Consider the following 16,248-nt stretch of genomic DNA (forward strand, 5'->3'; position numbering starts at 1 on the left):
GTTTTCAAATACTTTTTTTTGACTTCCACTGTGTGTTAGAAGTTTTAGTTGAATTTTGAAAATGCTGTTAATTTGAAAAATTCATTTTTGAGTTTATTTAAATTAGAAAATTGCGTTTTTGAAATGTTTTATTTTTTGTATTTTAGAATTTTTTAATTATTTATAATAGTTTATAGGTGATTTCAATTTGTTTTAACACACCTTTTATTTAGTTTTTTTTTCGTCTGTAGCAGATTTTCATTGAGAACTTTTCTCGTGCGTTTTTTTCCTGCTTTCGTTAGTTTTCCTTCATTTTCCATTGTACTTTTAGCTTTTTCTGTATCACACTGTTTCGAAAACTACATACGCATTTTCATACGGAAAATTGTGCCGTTTTCGTGCTCACCGTTTCGAAAGTTTAGCTCCTTGTGATCACGCATTCACTCTCCCACTCTCGCGTTGGCGCGCGCTCTCCACGTTTTGGACACATTTAGCATGCGTTCGGTGTGTATGTATTTTTCGAGAATTCCCTCACCTCAAAACACTGTTGCTACAGTATTTTAAGGTGTGTGTTTGTTTTTATTTTTCTTACAATTTTGATTTTGAGATTTTCGCTTAATTTTCGAAAAAGAAAAGCGTTTTTTCGATCATCTCTGTGTGCTGTGATATGCGAAAAGCGTTTTTGATTTGGAAAATCACGTCAGTGGTCTCTGCGGAGGTTTCACGTTAGAACGTACATTTCGGACAGAAGAAAGCAACGCGCGTAAAGATTTTTTGTGGACCAAGTGAAAGATGAAAACTTTTAGAGAATGTGTTTGCACTAAAAGTTGAAGTTAAAGAAAAGTGAAAAAAACGAATAGTAAACGAGTTAACGGTAGTTTTGAGTTGAATTAAATTTTAAAATTTTATGATTTTTAATTCACTGGTTTTGTTTAAAATCACAAATTAATTAAACAAAACTGAATTCGTGTCGAGTGTGCGTGTTTTCGTGTGAAATTTTTGAAGTGTTTTTTTGAAAAACGAAAAATATTGAACGCCTTTTTCGTATGTGTAGTGGCTGGTTTGCTTGCGATTGAAGTTAATAGAATTTAAACTATAAATTTTTTTAAAGTGAAATATAAACGAAGAACGCTAAATAAACGAAACGAACTTAATAATTTAGGAAATATTTAATTATTCAAACATAAATTTCTAATATTTATCAAACGATGCGCACAAAACGAAATATTACAAATAATAAAACGAAATTACTTTAGAATAATAACGATAATAAAATATTTAATATTCTATTGATTAAAAATATTCTTTAAATATATAATATTCTTTGCATAAACCAATTTAAGAAATTTTAACTCTCATTAAGAATAAATTAAAAATAATTTAAATAAACGAAAACGCGCCATAAAAAAAATTAAAAAAGTGAGACCAAGTGTTTTTTAGAAACATTTCATAAGAAATTTCAATTTTCCAAACGCTCCATAACTTCAAACTACTCTCTACAGGAGAGTTTTTTTAAAGTGCGTGTGTCTAAAATGCCACAAGATAAGCAAAAATCAAAGATTTTCAAACAATAAACAGCTGTTTTATTGATTTTGAATCGCGGAATTCGCGTAAACTCAGTGGCCTAAAGGAAAATGCTAAATTTTCAGCATTCAAACGCAATAATCATTCCATTAAGAACGAAAAGTTACTATTACAATTATTATTTCGCGAAGGTTGGCAACGATTACACTTACTACGGTTATTCAGATCGTTAAAATTACGTGAAGTACCGGTATAATAAGGAAGTGAGAATCTGGAAGAAAGTGTTATCAAAAAAAGTGGTACAGAAAAAATGAAAAAAAATTAAGGAAAAATAATAAAAACAAATAAAACTAAAGTGAAAATAAAGAGAAAAAACTAAACTAAATAAAAGTTTGCTAAAACGAAAAAAAAATCATAATTTAATACTTTAAACACTTTAAAATAAATTTTTGAATTTGAATACTAAATATTTTACAAATTCGGGAGTAATACTGATCCAAAAAAAAAATAAAAACCATCAAACAATATCTTAAATAAAAATCATTTCGCTATCAAGCTAAGTTCATGCAGTGTTTTGTTGGTATTCTATTTGGTAGTTGTTGTCTCTAGTCCAACAACTGATCTGCATATTTTTTGCAAGTTCACAACAAATGCAGCCAGTGCGGCTATTAAGCCGGCTGTGATCCGTCGTTGTCGTCGTCGGTTCGACTGTGGCTGCGTTTTCGTGTGGGCCTTCGTGGCGATCATGCGGGTCATTGCTGATACGGATGAACCACCAGCGAAATGTTGCAGATATTGTGAGGGTGAGCTGATTGTTTGGGTGTTGAGTGTGAAATTGTTAATTGACTGATAATTGAGTATGAAATGTGAAGCAATTTGGAAGTGGTGAGGTTTAGGTTAGATTAAAAAAATAAATTAAAAAATTATTATTTTTTTAAATGCAATATTTTTTTTCAGTGATAAAGTTGTAAAAGAATTGTGTAAAATATTTTTGATACCTTAATTTTATAAAATTTATTAAATAAAAATTTTTTTGAAAATTATAGAAAATTGATATTAATTTTTCTCGAATTGAAATATTTTATGTATGTTTAAAAAATATTCATGACGATTTTGAATAGTGTCATAAATATGTTTGTAAATTGGTGTCATCAAAATGTGTGTATAAAGTGCTGATCAGAAGAAGATTTCTGTTTTCTATGGCTGATATGATGAAACCCCTTCAAAGAAGTGAAAATCAATATCTTTAGTCATTAATATTTTTCCAACTTGCTCTCCACTTTTGAAGATTTTTCGTTGCTTTGTACTCTAAATATACAATTCTCCTCTATTATTACTTATTAAAATTTCTATGAAAAATATTTCCACGAAACTTCGTCTTCGTCTTAAAAGGTTAAAAGCTAAATTCAAATTTTGTTGTTGTTTCCATTGGAAGAATAGGGAAAGGTGTCCCGGTGAGTGAGTCTGAGTGTGGAAGAGATTTCAAAATTCAGAGAAGCGAATACAATTACTCTAACTAAGTTATCTGGACACTATTGTAAAGTATATGAATGACATTTTCAATCTTTTAAAATAAAATAGTTTTATAAAGAGATGGAAAGGTGGAAATGCTGCTGGTAAAATAAAAATGATTATTTGAAAATCATTTAATGTAATATATTTTACTATATAAAGTTGAAGTTCCATAACACGAAGTCTCTCTAACTTGAAGTTTTTTTTTTGTGGATTATAGTGATTCGAGTTGAGGAAGTTCAACTGTATGCATAAAAATTCCTAATTTTTTATTAAAAATGTATCATAAATATTACTTTCCATACCGAAAGTTTCATTACAAAAATAACAAACAAAGCAAGGAAGAAAAGATCTCGCACACGTCATGTAAATACGAATATCGACCATTTGCATCAATGGTTTTGAACTAGAAAACGACTCAAGTTCATTAACCTGAATGTGTTGCAAGTTTCCGATTTTCAAAATTTGTTGTTTTTGCTTTCACATTGTGTATACGAGTATGGAATGGGTGCATATAATACATACATTCAACTAAATTAGTATTTGTGCACATTTACCTTTACTCCAAGTGTGGCTACTTCTTTTCTGCATAATCAGCACCACTGCCACCCCCTCCCCACTCGGCTATTAGCAATGTAAACTAAACAGAAATTGTAATCACCGCATAATAAGATCTCTTTAATGAGTTAATTGAAAGATTTATGCCATTCTCGCATACATACATACATACATACCTAAGTATGTGTGTTATATGTTTAGATGTATCTGGTCGAGAAGAAATATACATACATATGTACATATATATCGGATAGTTGTGAGTTTTATATGCACTCCTATTTAAGTACTCTCTTCTTCTTCGTATGTAGCGGCATACACGCCCCCCCTCGACTACACAGCAGTTTAAGCAAATCTCACTTTATTTAAGTGTTTCGATTAAAAAAGTAGCTGTTAAGGTGTGAGTGTGTTAACGGTAAACAAACTTATTCCAATACAGTTGTGTGGTGGTTCTTCTCTTTCTTTTAACACTGTTGTAGTATTTTGGTATATAAAAATATATTTTTTTTAATATTTTCTTCGAGCTTTGTATAATTCCTAGCTAAGAGACATGGTCTAACTCAATGGTTTTCTATCTCAGGCGTGTTTACCTTATCTTTGTTGTTGGAAATGTTCCGTTGTTTTTTTTTTTCTAGATCGGTGAATCGTCTAAACCAAGTCCGTTCTATTATTGAAGTTTCGTGTATCTTCGAGTGTTTCGATTCGATCTTATTATACGAATAAGTACGAGGCTTTTAGCCTTGAACGAGTAGCTTTTCAGATTAGTCAGTATGTGGTATGTCACTTCAATGTATAGGTAGGGGTGTATATCCCAAGTACAATCTCAGTGCTTTTGTGTTTCGAAAGTTTTTGTAATTGGACAAAAACTATTGAGACAACTCATTCGCAGTCGATTGTGAGACCCGAAGTTTCATTCTCCGCTTTGTCTTAATATGTTTCCAAGAACTTATAATTTCGGATATCTAACAGTCTACCACCGGGAATAAAACTAATAGAACTGTCTTCCACAACCATTTCTAAGGAATTGGGATACAAAATATACCGGCGCCATTACATAACCTCCATGGTATGCAGTTACCAAGTAGCGAAGTGCATTTCGACACATTCCTGAACAAATTTACGACGAGTTTTTATGCTTGAAGAATATTGGAAATATTTTTGAATAAAAATTTATTAATTGGCACACTTATTTGATTATTATGTGACTAAAATCTTTGTTGTATTTTTAGAAAATGAGAGCAAAGCACAAGATTGTTGTTGTGCCAAGCGTCTTAATGACTTTTGCTTCTAAATTCAATTAATTACACGAGGATGTTTAAAAATAAACAAGATTTTAATATTACAATCGACTAAAACTGGCTGCCTGCATATACATACTTACATAGATGTATCGACTACATATACATATGTATGTATATATAAGCGTAGGATACGAATTTTGTAAACAAATTTTTATGATTTCAATAAAAATTTTGCCGCCTTTGCTAAACAGCAGCTATATTTTGTTAGAATTTGGCTACTGCCCGAACAGCTGCACAATGACTAATAATAATAATAAAAAAATACAACAAAAAAAACAATAGTTCAACCAAACAAATAAATACGAAACTATGAAAATTCTGTGAATTTTTAAAAATCTGCTAACGAGCTTCGTAACTATGATGGAAACAATCAAAAACTCAAATATAATTTACCTTTTGCATATATTTACACTCTGTTTGGCATTGCTGTCAGTTTTGGCCAAAACAACTTGTTTACATAGTGAGCGGCGAATAGAACCTTGAAAACGCTGTAACTATTTGCCTTGCTCTGTTGTGCATTGCATAGCATATTCGATAGAAAAACAAACGCAACCGTGACCGTTAGTAATGATAGTGTCACACATCATGTTGACTTTGAGCGTGATCTAAATTGGAAATTTCAGTACTCGGTGGCATTGAAAGAATTCGTCGATACATTTCGAGGGTCTATAAATACATAGTGTGTGAGTTAAGCATAAATCAGTTATGTAGTCAGGATCCATTTGTGTAAAAAATGCCTAAATTTTTTTGTAGAATACAGTCCTTGTCCGAGCAAAAATTCGTATTCATTCCGGCTGTCGTAGAATCGGAAGATGTATGTATATACGAGGAGTGTTCAAAACGGAAACCGCATCGTGTCTTGAACATATAATCTATTTATTCGTCTACCATAATGTTGTCGCCTAGTAGACCTCATTCGATAGTATGCCAGCGCTTCTTCCAATCGTCGAAACACTTCTCAGATTAGATTTTTGGGATAGTATTTTTGGAAATAGGAAAAAGACACATGGAGCCATGTATGGCGTATATGGAGGCTGATAATCTCAAGTATTCGATGAGAACAAATTTAATCTCAAGAGAAACAAAGAATTCTATGAAATATTGAAGTAGTCACTATAGATTAGGGTAATCCGTTAGTACAGAACGATTCTGTAATTTATTTTCGTAATATAAACTGGAGAAACTGTCATGTTACTTTTGTTCAGTATTATTTGCTATTTCGTCATGGAAAGACTTACGCCTGAACAACGTTTACAAATTGTTAAACTTTATTACGAAAATTCTGTAAAGAATGTGTTTCGCGGGGTTCGCTCAACTTGTGGTCAACATAATCGGCCTACTCATCCCCAACATCACCCATCTTGAGACCAAGCACTCATTATGGATAATATTCGACAGAATAGATCACGTCTAGCACGTAAGGAAGAAAATACATATAGTAGCCGTAGCTGAGAGTGTACAGGAAGACCGCGGAGAGTCGATTCGGCGACATTCGCAGCAACCCGGACTGTCGTATGGCGCATTTTAGGTCGAGATCTTAAATTTAAAGTGTACAAAATACAGCAAAAACAATAGACGCTCGAAGTTCCCATCGCTTCATTCTATGGGCTTTAGGAAAGTTAGAGGAAGATCCGACATTTTGGAGCTAAAATCTGTTCAGTTGTGAGATCCATTTCTGGCTCAATGAGTATGTAGATAAGCGAAATTGCCGCATTTGCGACGAAGAGCCACCTGAAGAGATTCAAGAGCTTCGATTCCATCCAGAAAAACCAACGGTTTGGTGTGGTTTGTGGGCCGTTGGAACCATCGGTCCATATTTCTTCAAAAATTAAGCCGGCGAGAACGTAACTGTCAATGGCGACTGAATGCCAAAGAATGTTCCTTCGAATGATAAGAAGCATTCCATTAAATTTATATTGTCTGTGTTTTTTTCTTAAAAAAAGTAAGGATCTTCGAAATGGAACGATCCTTTAAATACAAAAGTAACAATTTGGACCAAAACTGAAATTCTTCAAATAATTTTTTTTTATTATGTTTTAGTTGATTATGTCGAATCGGTTATGAATTGATAATTAGTTGTTAATAATATTTTTTAATTACAATAATAATCATTTTTCATTATAACAATAATTTTTTATTATCTTTTTCTCATTAAAAGAATAGAAATAAATAATTAAAATAAAAATTAAAATGTCTTTTGTTTTCTTAACAGTTTAGTCTTTTATAGTGTAAGGGGAAATGTCAAAACAAGCTACTTTTCTGTTTACCTCACTACTCAGACCCAGTTGAGGAAGCCCTCAAGTGCGCTGTCCGGCCAGCTGTTCATACATACATATGTACATATGTCAGTTTCTTTGTGAATATGTATGCAAGTTGGCTGCCTGTGTAGGCGTGTTGCTACCCAATTAATACGCAACACAATTGCTAGCGACACGACGGCATTCACAGTGCCTGCGCACACATTACATAGCAGATTACTTAACTAATCGTAAGCGAAGTAAACAAATGCACACACAAACAAACACACGCAGACACATGCTTTTACATGGCAACAAAGTAAAAGTTGAGCAGAGAAAATCTTGCAAAAAACCTTGACTCGATTTCTCGCTAAATTCGGCTAAGAATGAGCAGAGCAGCAGAGCGGCCAACAAAAACCATTTTAATTATAAAAACAACAACAAAAATGCCAAAAAAATGTATGCAAACTGCGCCAGTAGTAAGTGCAAATAAGTATACAATAATATAGAATAACAAAAACAACAATTAACAGTTGTTTGCATATTTATTGCACACTTGTCGGTCCAAGCAGCTAAGCATCTGAGCATCTTTGTATGTATGTCAGCCGCCAGCATACTGCGCTGTGATAAACACGACAGATAAACAACTCGCGCGAAATCCTCGCAAATCGCTTGCAATTAATTGCCGCAAACAAAGTGATTAAATTTGAAATTTATCATATTTACTATTAGGCGCAACATAAATTTTTATTATTAAACTAATACACAGACCAGCAACAACAACAACAACAAAAAATATTAATAAAATGTAAAGTAATGATTTTACACATTAAATTCTTGCGCCGAGCGAATTTAGCCGCCACCCACACTACGCTTTTGTGTGCCTCGGTGGCACAGTGTAGCCGCTTGGCACACACAAGTTAGAGAGCAGCCAACATTTTCTTACATGTTGTAGCGACATTACAATAACAAAAGCGCGTGTCGTTGTAAAGTGCCTGATGTCAAGGGGAAGTTGTTCTTGCACAACAACAATCCCCACAGTCATAGGTGTGCGTGAAATTCTGTGACATATTTTAAAGTTTTATGGCCGTTACATGCCATAAATTGTTCAGTTACCACATTTTCGTCGCATTCGCTTGGCATTTGTTTGGAGCTTTCGCTTTTACGACCAGCCTCGGTATACCTTTCCTTTCCTTTCGAAACTTGAAATGTCTTCATTTTGCGCTTTCCTCCTCGGCGGTGATTTGTTTGTCAACACCACATCTGAACAACACACGGCTCTGCTGGAATTTCTATTTCGGTTCATTTTGGAGGAAGCTGTCGCGCATTATTGATGATCTGCCTATAGTGGGTCATTAAAAAACGCTTTGAATTTACTTTGATGGTGGACAAATTTAGTTTTTATAATTATTTTAAGAGGCCTCTTTCAATTAGAGGGTTGAAAAATTATTTTTGTTTTTCTTTTTGTGGAACGATGTTTGTAGATTACGACTTTAATAAATATACAATTTTCTGTTCTTTGCGAATAGCCCTTTTATAGATTTTATTTTGACTTCTATCTTTTCTTATCGGCTGCAAAGACTTTCTTTTTTCTGATAATCACAATTTGAATTAGTTCACTAATTAATTTAGTCAATTTTAAATTTTTTCATACATCATATATCGTATTTATTTAATTTAGGCATTAGTAACTTTTCCTTATATATCTTCCTTTTAAACGTATGGACAAATTGCAAATAGACTACATATACTAAAGCCAATTCGCTAACTGACAAAATTAAGAGGTAATTTACTAATTGTCTAATAATTTGATAATTAAATATTTTGTCTAATTGTTTTAAATTATGGTTAGTTGGTTGGTTGGTTGAAAAGGGAGGCGAAGAGAGCCTGACCGCAAGCGGTCCTGAACAACTCGGTGATTTAACGATGCTTCTGAGTTTTTTCCATCCCAGCTGCACAATTTCTTATTAGAGTAATGGGAGCCATGGAAGGTATCTCTTCTTAACTGACAGAAGGCTGGGCATTCGGAGAGATAATGCTCTACTGTCTCGCCATCTTCCGCGCCCGCCCTGCATTCTGCCGAATCTACTATACCAAGTCTCTGCAGGTGGCCTCTTAGAGGTAGGTGCCCCGTGATAACCCTCGTGATACAGCTTAGTTCTCTTTTGCTGAAAGTAAGAAGTTTTTTAGTCTGTCCAGTGTCAACACTACCTCTTAGTAGTTTTGTGGTACGATCCGTGTTGCACATGCTCCAGGACCTGAGATGTTCTCCTAGCATCCATTGCTTCAGGCAGCGCTGGAGGGAAACTGCGTTCCCAGCTGCCCCTGAGCAAGCCAACTCATCCACTTTTTCATTTCCTTCTTTTTAAATTATAATGGGTTTGCTTATAGTACATTTGTTAATTGACTTGATTACGAGAAGTTTCGCTAATCGACTGAAATAAGGAAAAACATGTCAATCGATTCAATTAATGGGATGTCTCAAAAAGTGTTCTAAAAGTTTTGATTTTTCGACAATCCAAGTATTACGTATTCTCTGTTATGCCATTGTCATTGGAGAAAATGAAAATTTATATAAAAATAAAATAAGTTTGCTTATTGTCTCCTTACCAATTAACTTATATTTCTCTTTCTTATTTATTTGCAGGTGAGTGGACTTGGCCTGAAAATTCAATACAACGAAAACTACTAAATTATAACTATAATTGGTTATATGATTCGTAGCGATATGGTAAAAATTGTCCAGAATGATTCAAAAGTATTAAAACGCAAAACTCACATAGCCCTTGATCTACTAGCTTATTTAAAAATAGATCCAGCAGCCAAATTGTTTTATAAATATATCAAAGCCATAAGCATTGAATTAAAGATGACTTTCAATTATAGTTCTGATTAAAAACTTAACTTGATGATAAATATTTCTGTTCTGCACGCCAAAATGTATGCAACGATTGGGAATGTTTCTGAAGTTTGCTGTCTATGATGTAGTATACTACAGGAAATGAACATAGAAGTTCAAATTGACTAGTATTGCTAGATAAAGAAAACTTGTTGCGTAATAACCTTTTCGCACAACCAAATTAATTTAATGCATTAATATTATAATTGAGAAACTCGTTTTTGCCTTTCGCACAGCCGGCTACTCGATTAACGATCAGCTGTTATACATTTTAGTTGGTAAGTTTCATCAGCTGATTGCTATTTTATCAATAAACACAGCCAAATTTGCAGCGTAGACAACAACGAGTGGAGTTGCATTGCAGTATCAACCCGATTTGTATTCGATTAAAAATTACTGTAGTAGAATAAGATTTTTCTTATCCATGGTAATCGATCTAAATCAACGCTTTAATCGAGCAAAAGTCGGTTAATGGAGCAATAAACTCCTGTGCGAAAAGGCTATAACAATCTCAATTTTATTTTATTTTTTGAATTTTTCATACAAAAACAAAAACTTAAAAGTTAATTTAGACCCAAATTGAAAAACCGGCAAATTAATAGTAAATTAAATTGTGAGAAACTATTAATTTAAAATGGTCAAAAGTACCATTTGTCCACTAATGGGTTAAGCAACATAGCTATGCTACCGATATAGAAATGTCACTGGCACATACTTGGCAGCGTCGGTGCGAAATTACATGTAGACTATGCTTCATTATTGTTTATGTTGCTGTTGCTGTTGTTGTGTTTGCAGCATAAATTTTCCGTTCCGTGAAATTATTTTCCACGCATAATTACCAAAAATATTTGAAGAAAATTTGCAATCTAGAACAACATGTGAGTACAAACAAGAAATTAGCCTTTCATAAACAAACAAAGAAGCAATTATGAGCGCTTGACTCCCATGTCGTACGCACGCAAGCCACGCAAATACACACAGTGGCACATACATACAAGTACATATGTATGTAAATATGTGTGTTTGCTGGTACTTGTGGCCTATGACAACTAGTATGACGGCAGAGAATGGCAGCATAATATTAACAAAATATTACGAGAAACAACAACAACACTGCAATTGTGTAGTAAAATCAACAGCAGCAACTGCAACAACAACAAACAAACAACAAAAGTTATAATGAAGTGCTGTTGTGTCTGCATGTCACATGTGAGGTGGGTGGATGGCGCACAATTGCATATCAACAGCTATGCACTTATGCTCAGATATATGTATATATATTTACATATACATATACATGTGTTGTAGCGGTGCATGTGATACGAGTAGTGTGGCCAGCACAATAATACTTTCATGGTTGCTCCCGATTTTGCGGATGTGTCAAACAGCGGCACAATTGGCAGTGGCGTCCAAGCAAGACCACCAGTGCCAGTTGACAGTTTCTATCGATATGTGTATGTGTGTGTAAGTGCATTTCTAACAACCGCCAACGCCAGCAACGGTCTACCCGATGTGGCCAAAAGCTTGCTTTTGCCATTGCTGTCCAATCCTCTTGCCTCTTGTTGTTTTTGCATTACTCTCACTGCTGTTGTTGTTTGTTGTAGTTGTTGCTGTGAGTAGTTTGGGGGCGTTGTTGATAAATTGAAAACATTTGCCCGCAATCTGCCACATGAAGGCTACATACCCGTCTGCCACACACATACACACACTAACACTCACTTAACAACACCATATATACTATGTGTGTACGTGCAGCAACATTACCTGTTCGCGCTGCATCTTCTGCTAGCTAACTAACTGGCTGGGGCAATGTGGTCACATTACTAGCAAAATTGTTATGGCAAAGTTTTCATGCGTTGATTTCACTTCATTTCTCTGGCCAACTTCTACTTGCTACTTGCTACTGGCCACAAAAGCCAATGCGTGCCGTGGTGGCAGCAAGTTTGGAGAAAAAGAAGTTTGTTGAAGTTGTCTGGCAATATGTGTATGTGTATGCATTTACAAGTATATAGCAAGTATTTATTAAGCTAAACGAGTATTTAGTTTGGCTTTCTGGTGCAGTAAATATGGCATAAATGATAATATTTTTTTCTACAAAAAAATCATGTTATTGAGTTATTGACAGCTTCAATTGAAGCAGGATTCTTAAAAATGAAATTAAATGACAAAATACCAAAATTCACGCCGCAGACAACGTGAATCTATATTTCCTTAGACTAAACGCAAAGCAACCGTGGAATAAGCCTCCTTAACGTAGCTTATAAGGTTCTATCGAGCGTACTGTGTGAAAGACTAAAGCCCACCGTCAACAAACTGATTGGATCTTATCAGTGTGGCTTTAGACCTGGAAAATCTACATCTGACCAGATATTCACCATGCGCCAAATCTTGGAGAAGACCCGTGAAAAGAGGATCGACACACACACCTCCTTTTTGTCGATTTTAAAGCTGCTTTCGACAGCACGAAAAGAGCTGCCTTTATGTCGCGATGTCTGAATTTGGTATCCCCGCAAAACTATTACCGCTGTGTAAGCTGACGTTGAGCAACACCAAAAGCTCTGTCAGGATCGGGAAGGACCTCTCCGAGCCGTTCGATACCAGACGAGGCTTCAGACAGGGTGACTCACTATCGTGCGACTTCTTCAATCTATTGCTGGAAAAAATAATACGAGCTGCAGAACTAAATAGAGAGGGTACAATCTTCTACAAGAGTGTACAGCTCCTGGCGTATGACGATGATATTGATATCGTCGGAAGCAACAACCGCGCCGTTTGTTCTGCGTTTTCCCGCCTGGACAGGGAAGGGAAGCGAATGGGTCTGGTGGTGAACGAGGACAAGACGAAATATCTCCTGTCATCAAACAAACAGTCAGCGCATTCGCGTTTGGCTCCCAAGTCACTGTTGACAGTCATAACTTTGAAGTAGTAGATAATTTCGTCTACCTGGGAACCAGCATCAACACCGATAATAATGTCAGCCTTGAAATCCAACGCAGAATCACTCTTGCCAACAGGTGCTACTATGGACTGAGTAGGCAATTGAAAAGTAAAGTCCTCTCTCGACGAACAAAACCTGAACTCTACAAGTCCCTCATCATTCCCGTCCTACTTTACGGTGCAGAAGTGTGGACGATGTCAACATTCGATGAGACGGCACTAGGAGTTTTCGGGAGAGAGGTTTTGCGGAAGATTTATGGTCCCTTAAATATTGCCAACGGCGAATACCGCAGAAAATGGAATGATGAGCTGTATGTGTTATTCGACGACACTGACATAGTCCAGCGAATAAAAAGACAGCGGCTATGCTGGCTAGGTCATATTGTTCGAATGGACGAAAGTGCTCCAGATCTGAAAGTGTTCGATGCAGTACTCACCGGCGGAAGCAGAGAAAAAAGGAGATGGAGAAGGACTGGGCTGCTCTTGGTCACAATTTTAGAAAAAGGAAAGCAATATTAAAGAAATAGGAAATAAACAAGTTGCACCTCTCCTGCGTACTCCAATTCCATGTTCAAATTTTGGTGATGAATGAACAAAATATCACTTAGTTCTGCTACAGAGGCTAGTATATTAAAAATTCCTAATATGCATTGTTTTCATGGAAACACATGTTTACATCAAGCAACCAAAGACACCAGTAATAATGAATGGAATTTCAAACTATGAATGCAACAATTGTTTCATTTTCGGATTCCGCCTACGAATCGGTCGCCTACTCAGCCTTCTTTTCCATTGAACTGCGTCAATGCTTTTGTGGACTTGTTGTTTTCAATTTTCGTTTATTAAGGCTTTTCAGTGTGTAGGACCAATAGCTGGCAATAAGATTAGGCCTGGCGCTGGGTGTGGGCCGGTAGTTGCTCCTATTTCATTTTCATTTCGACAATAATAGTTCAAATTCAAGGTCGGCTATACTCGAATTGACCCAATCAATGCTATGAATTTAAATTGCTGCATTTCAGTGCTATCCATCCAATCGGCTAGACGCTGTTGTTACCGAAAAATTGTTGCTGCTGCTTTTTGTTGTTGTTTTGTTTGTATTGGTGTTGATAGCCAGCTTTGAGCTAACACAATTGCTGCTAATAACAAACAACCAACAATTGACCATATTTTACGTTCATAAGACCCTGACCACCCACTGGTATTACAACGGTGCTTAGGCTTCTACGAATGTACATAGGTGTGTACATACTCGTTGTTTGTAAATTGTACGGGGATCCTGTAGGAATACTTGAAGACTTTAATTATCGTGTTGGGGAAGTGAAACCGATAACAGGATAAACAAAAAAGGCGAGTCTAGAAGTATCAAAAATTTTTGCAATATGTTCTATAAAAGAAACTAGTTTACATTTGATTTTCCTTTATTATTAATTAAGATCAGACTGCAGAAAAATGCGAGAAAAATTTTCTACTCAACAAGGCTTATTAATAGAAAGGGTTTCTGGATATTCGGTTCTCAGCTTCAATAGCTTTGTTTCTCGATATTTTGTATTGTTATGAACTTGTTCCTACATAATCTTCTTTATTCAGCCCGGATATTAAATCTTAGAAAATTATATCAGAGCTGAAGCTAAGATCATCAATTATTTAGGATCTTCGACTATAAGTACTTGGTATGATCAGGGTTTTTGTTTTCACCTGATAGATATTTAGCGAAAGTAAGGTGGACTTGGGTGCTTTTTCATTTTTGGTATTCTCCATAAAATTGAAAACCTATATAAACTGATCTGCATAGTAGAGACTTTTCGGCATCTTGAAACAATTAGTAAAGGGTTTTCAATAGGGGCGCTACAAAAGTAGACCGATTGGGGGAGAAAACGACGCCATATTTTTTGTCGCTCTTTTGACATTTCTCTTCCATTTCATTGTGGAATGATATACGAGTCGAAATTATTAAAATGGAATACCGAAATTCGGAGTCAGTGGGGCAAACTTTAAGAGCGCTACGTCTAATTACAGGTCGGCTCATTTCCTGCTGAATATCTTCGTCAATAAGCAAAATATTGGTCAGGCAGTAATCCATGCATCCCGAAAAAATTACGGTTTGGTGTGGCCGGCGGCGTCATTGGGCCGTACTTCTTCTGTGCTGATCAAGATCGGTACGTTATGGTGAATGGAAATCGCTACCTCTAAATGATAACCGAATATTTTTGGACCGAATTGGATGATGTGGACATGGACATTTTGTGGTTCCAACAGGACGGCGTCACAAGCAACACAGCGAATGTCACAATCGATTCATGCGATTTGGCGCCGTTAGACTATTTTCTGTGGGGCTAAGTCAAGTCTATGTTCTATGCCAACAAGCCAGCGACGAGTGGTGAACATCGTACGAATATCAGTATCGACTGATGTATGCTTGAAAACCGTCGAAAATTGGGTTCAGCGTCTGGACTTCTGCAAGCGTGCGCGTAGTGTATCAAGTTCCATATAGAATGCATAATAAAGAAAGAATTTCATTGATATCCCAAACCATTTTGTTTTATATAAAAAATATAAAAAGTTTTGTAGCGCTCTTATTAAAAATCCCCTTACTTCTAGGGTTTCGATGTCAATTTAAATTCGGCGAAAGACTGAGTCACGAGCATACGTTCTTTCGTTGGCTTTTAGTGACCAAATTCGACCACCAAATATTGGAGTGTTAAGATACCCGGGAAGGTAACCATGCCTCTTAACTTAATAGAACACTCTGTATTTGAAACATTTACATAATTGTTCGAATAAATGTATGAAGGAGTAGACATAGAAATGTGCACATTTATATAACACGATTAGCCGCTATTAAAATAACAAAAACAATAATAAAATTTCATTCATCGCTGCAAAAGTTCGCGAGGAAAAAAACCAATATATAAAAATTCAATTCTGTTTATTTTCAAAAGAGGCAAAAACTCTCTACTATGCGCATATACAACACATACTTACATACTTACATATCTTCAAATTCTTGGAATTAAATTCTTTTTAGCAAAAGTCATTGGTGGCCGCCTGTTGGCAATGTTTTGTACAAAAATGGCTAATATTACCGAGGAGCATCTAAACAAAAACAAAAACAACAATGCTGTAACTCACGTCTATGTAAATATACTTACACTAACGTACTTTTATATATGTATGTGTTGGGAGAGAGTACGGCTGTAACGAGACACAATAATTCTTCCAAAATCAAAACAAAAACAACAACAAAACAAACACATTTCTCCCATTTTATGAGAAGTCGTGAAAAACAGCCAAAACATGGCCGAAA

The 16,248-nt window shown here is 35.4% G+C and overlaps 1 protein-coding gene across 2 annotated transcripts in view; it reads left to right on the plus strand.

The window, feature by feature from the left end:
- Window positions 1-1,334: 1,334 nt before the first annotated feature.
- Window positions 1,335-16,248, plus strand: part of LOC105221120 (serine-rich adhesin for platelets) — a 150,798-nt gene continuing 135,884 nt past the window's right edge. Inside the window, exon 1 of one of the 2 annotated variants that reach the window (XM_011197845.3) lies at window positions 1,335-2,306. In XM_011197845.3, the coding sequence (XP_011196147.1) occupies window positions 2,249-2,306 (58 nt within the window). In that variant the 5' untranslated portion in view covers window positions 1,335-2,248. The remainder of the gene's footprint in view (window positions 2,307-16,248) is intronic. The other variant, XM_011197844.3, reaches the window with a different exon arrangement.

This window comes from Zeugodacus cucurbitae, chromosome 4 (assembly GCF_028554725.1).
Source record: "Zeugodacus cucurbitae isolate PBARC_wt_2022May chromosome 4, idZeuCucr1.2, whole genome shotgun sequence".
NCBI classification, from domain to species: domain Eukaryota; kingdom Metazoa; phylum Arthropoda; class Insecta; order Diptera; family Tephritidae; genus Zeugodacus; species Zeugodacus cucurbitae.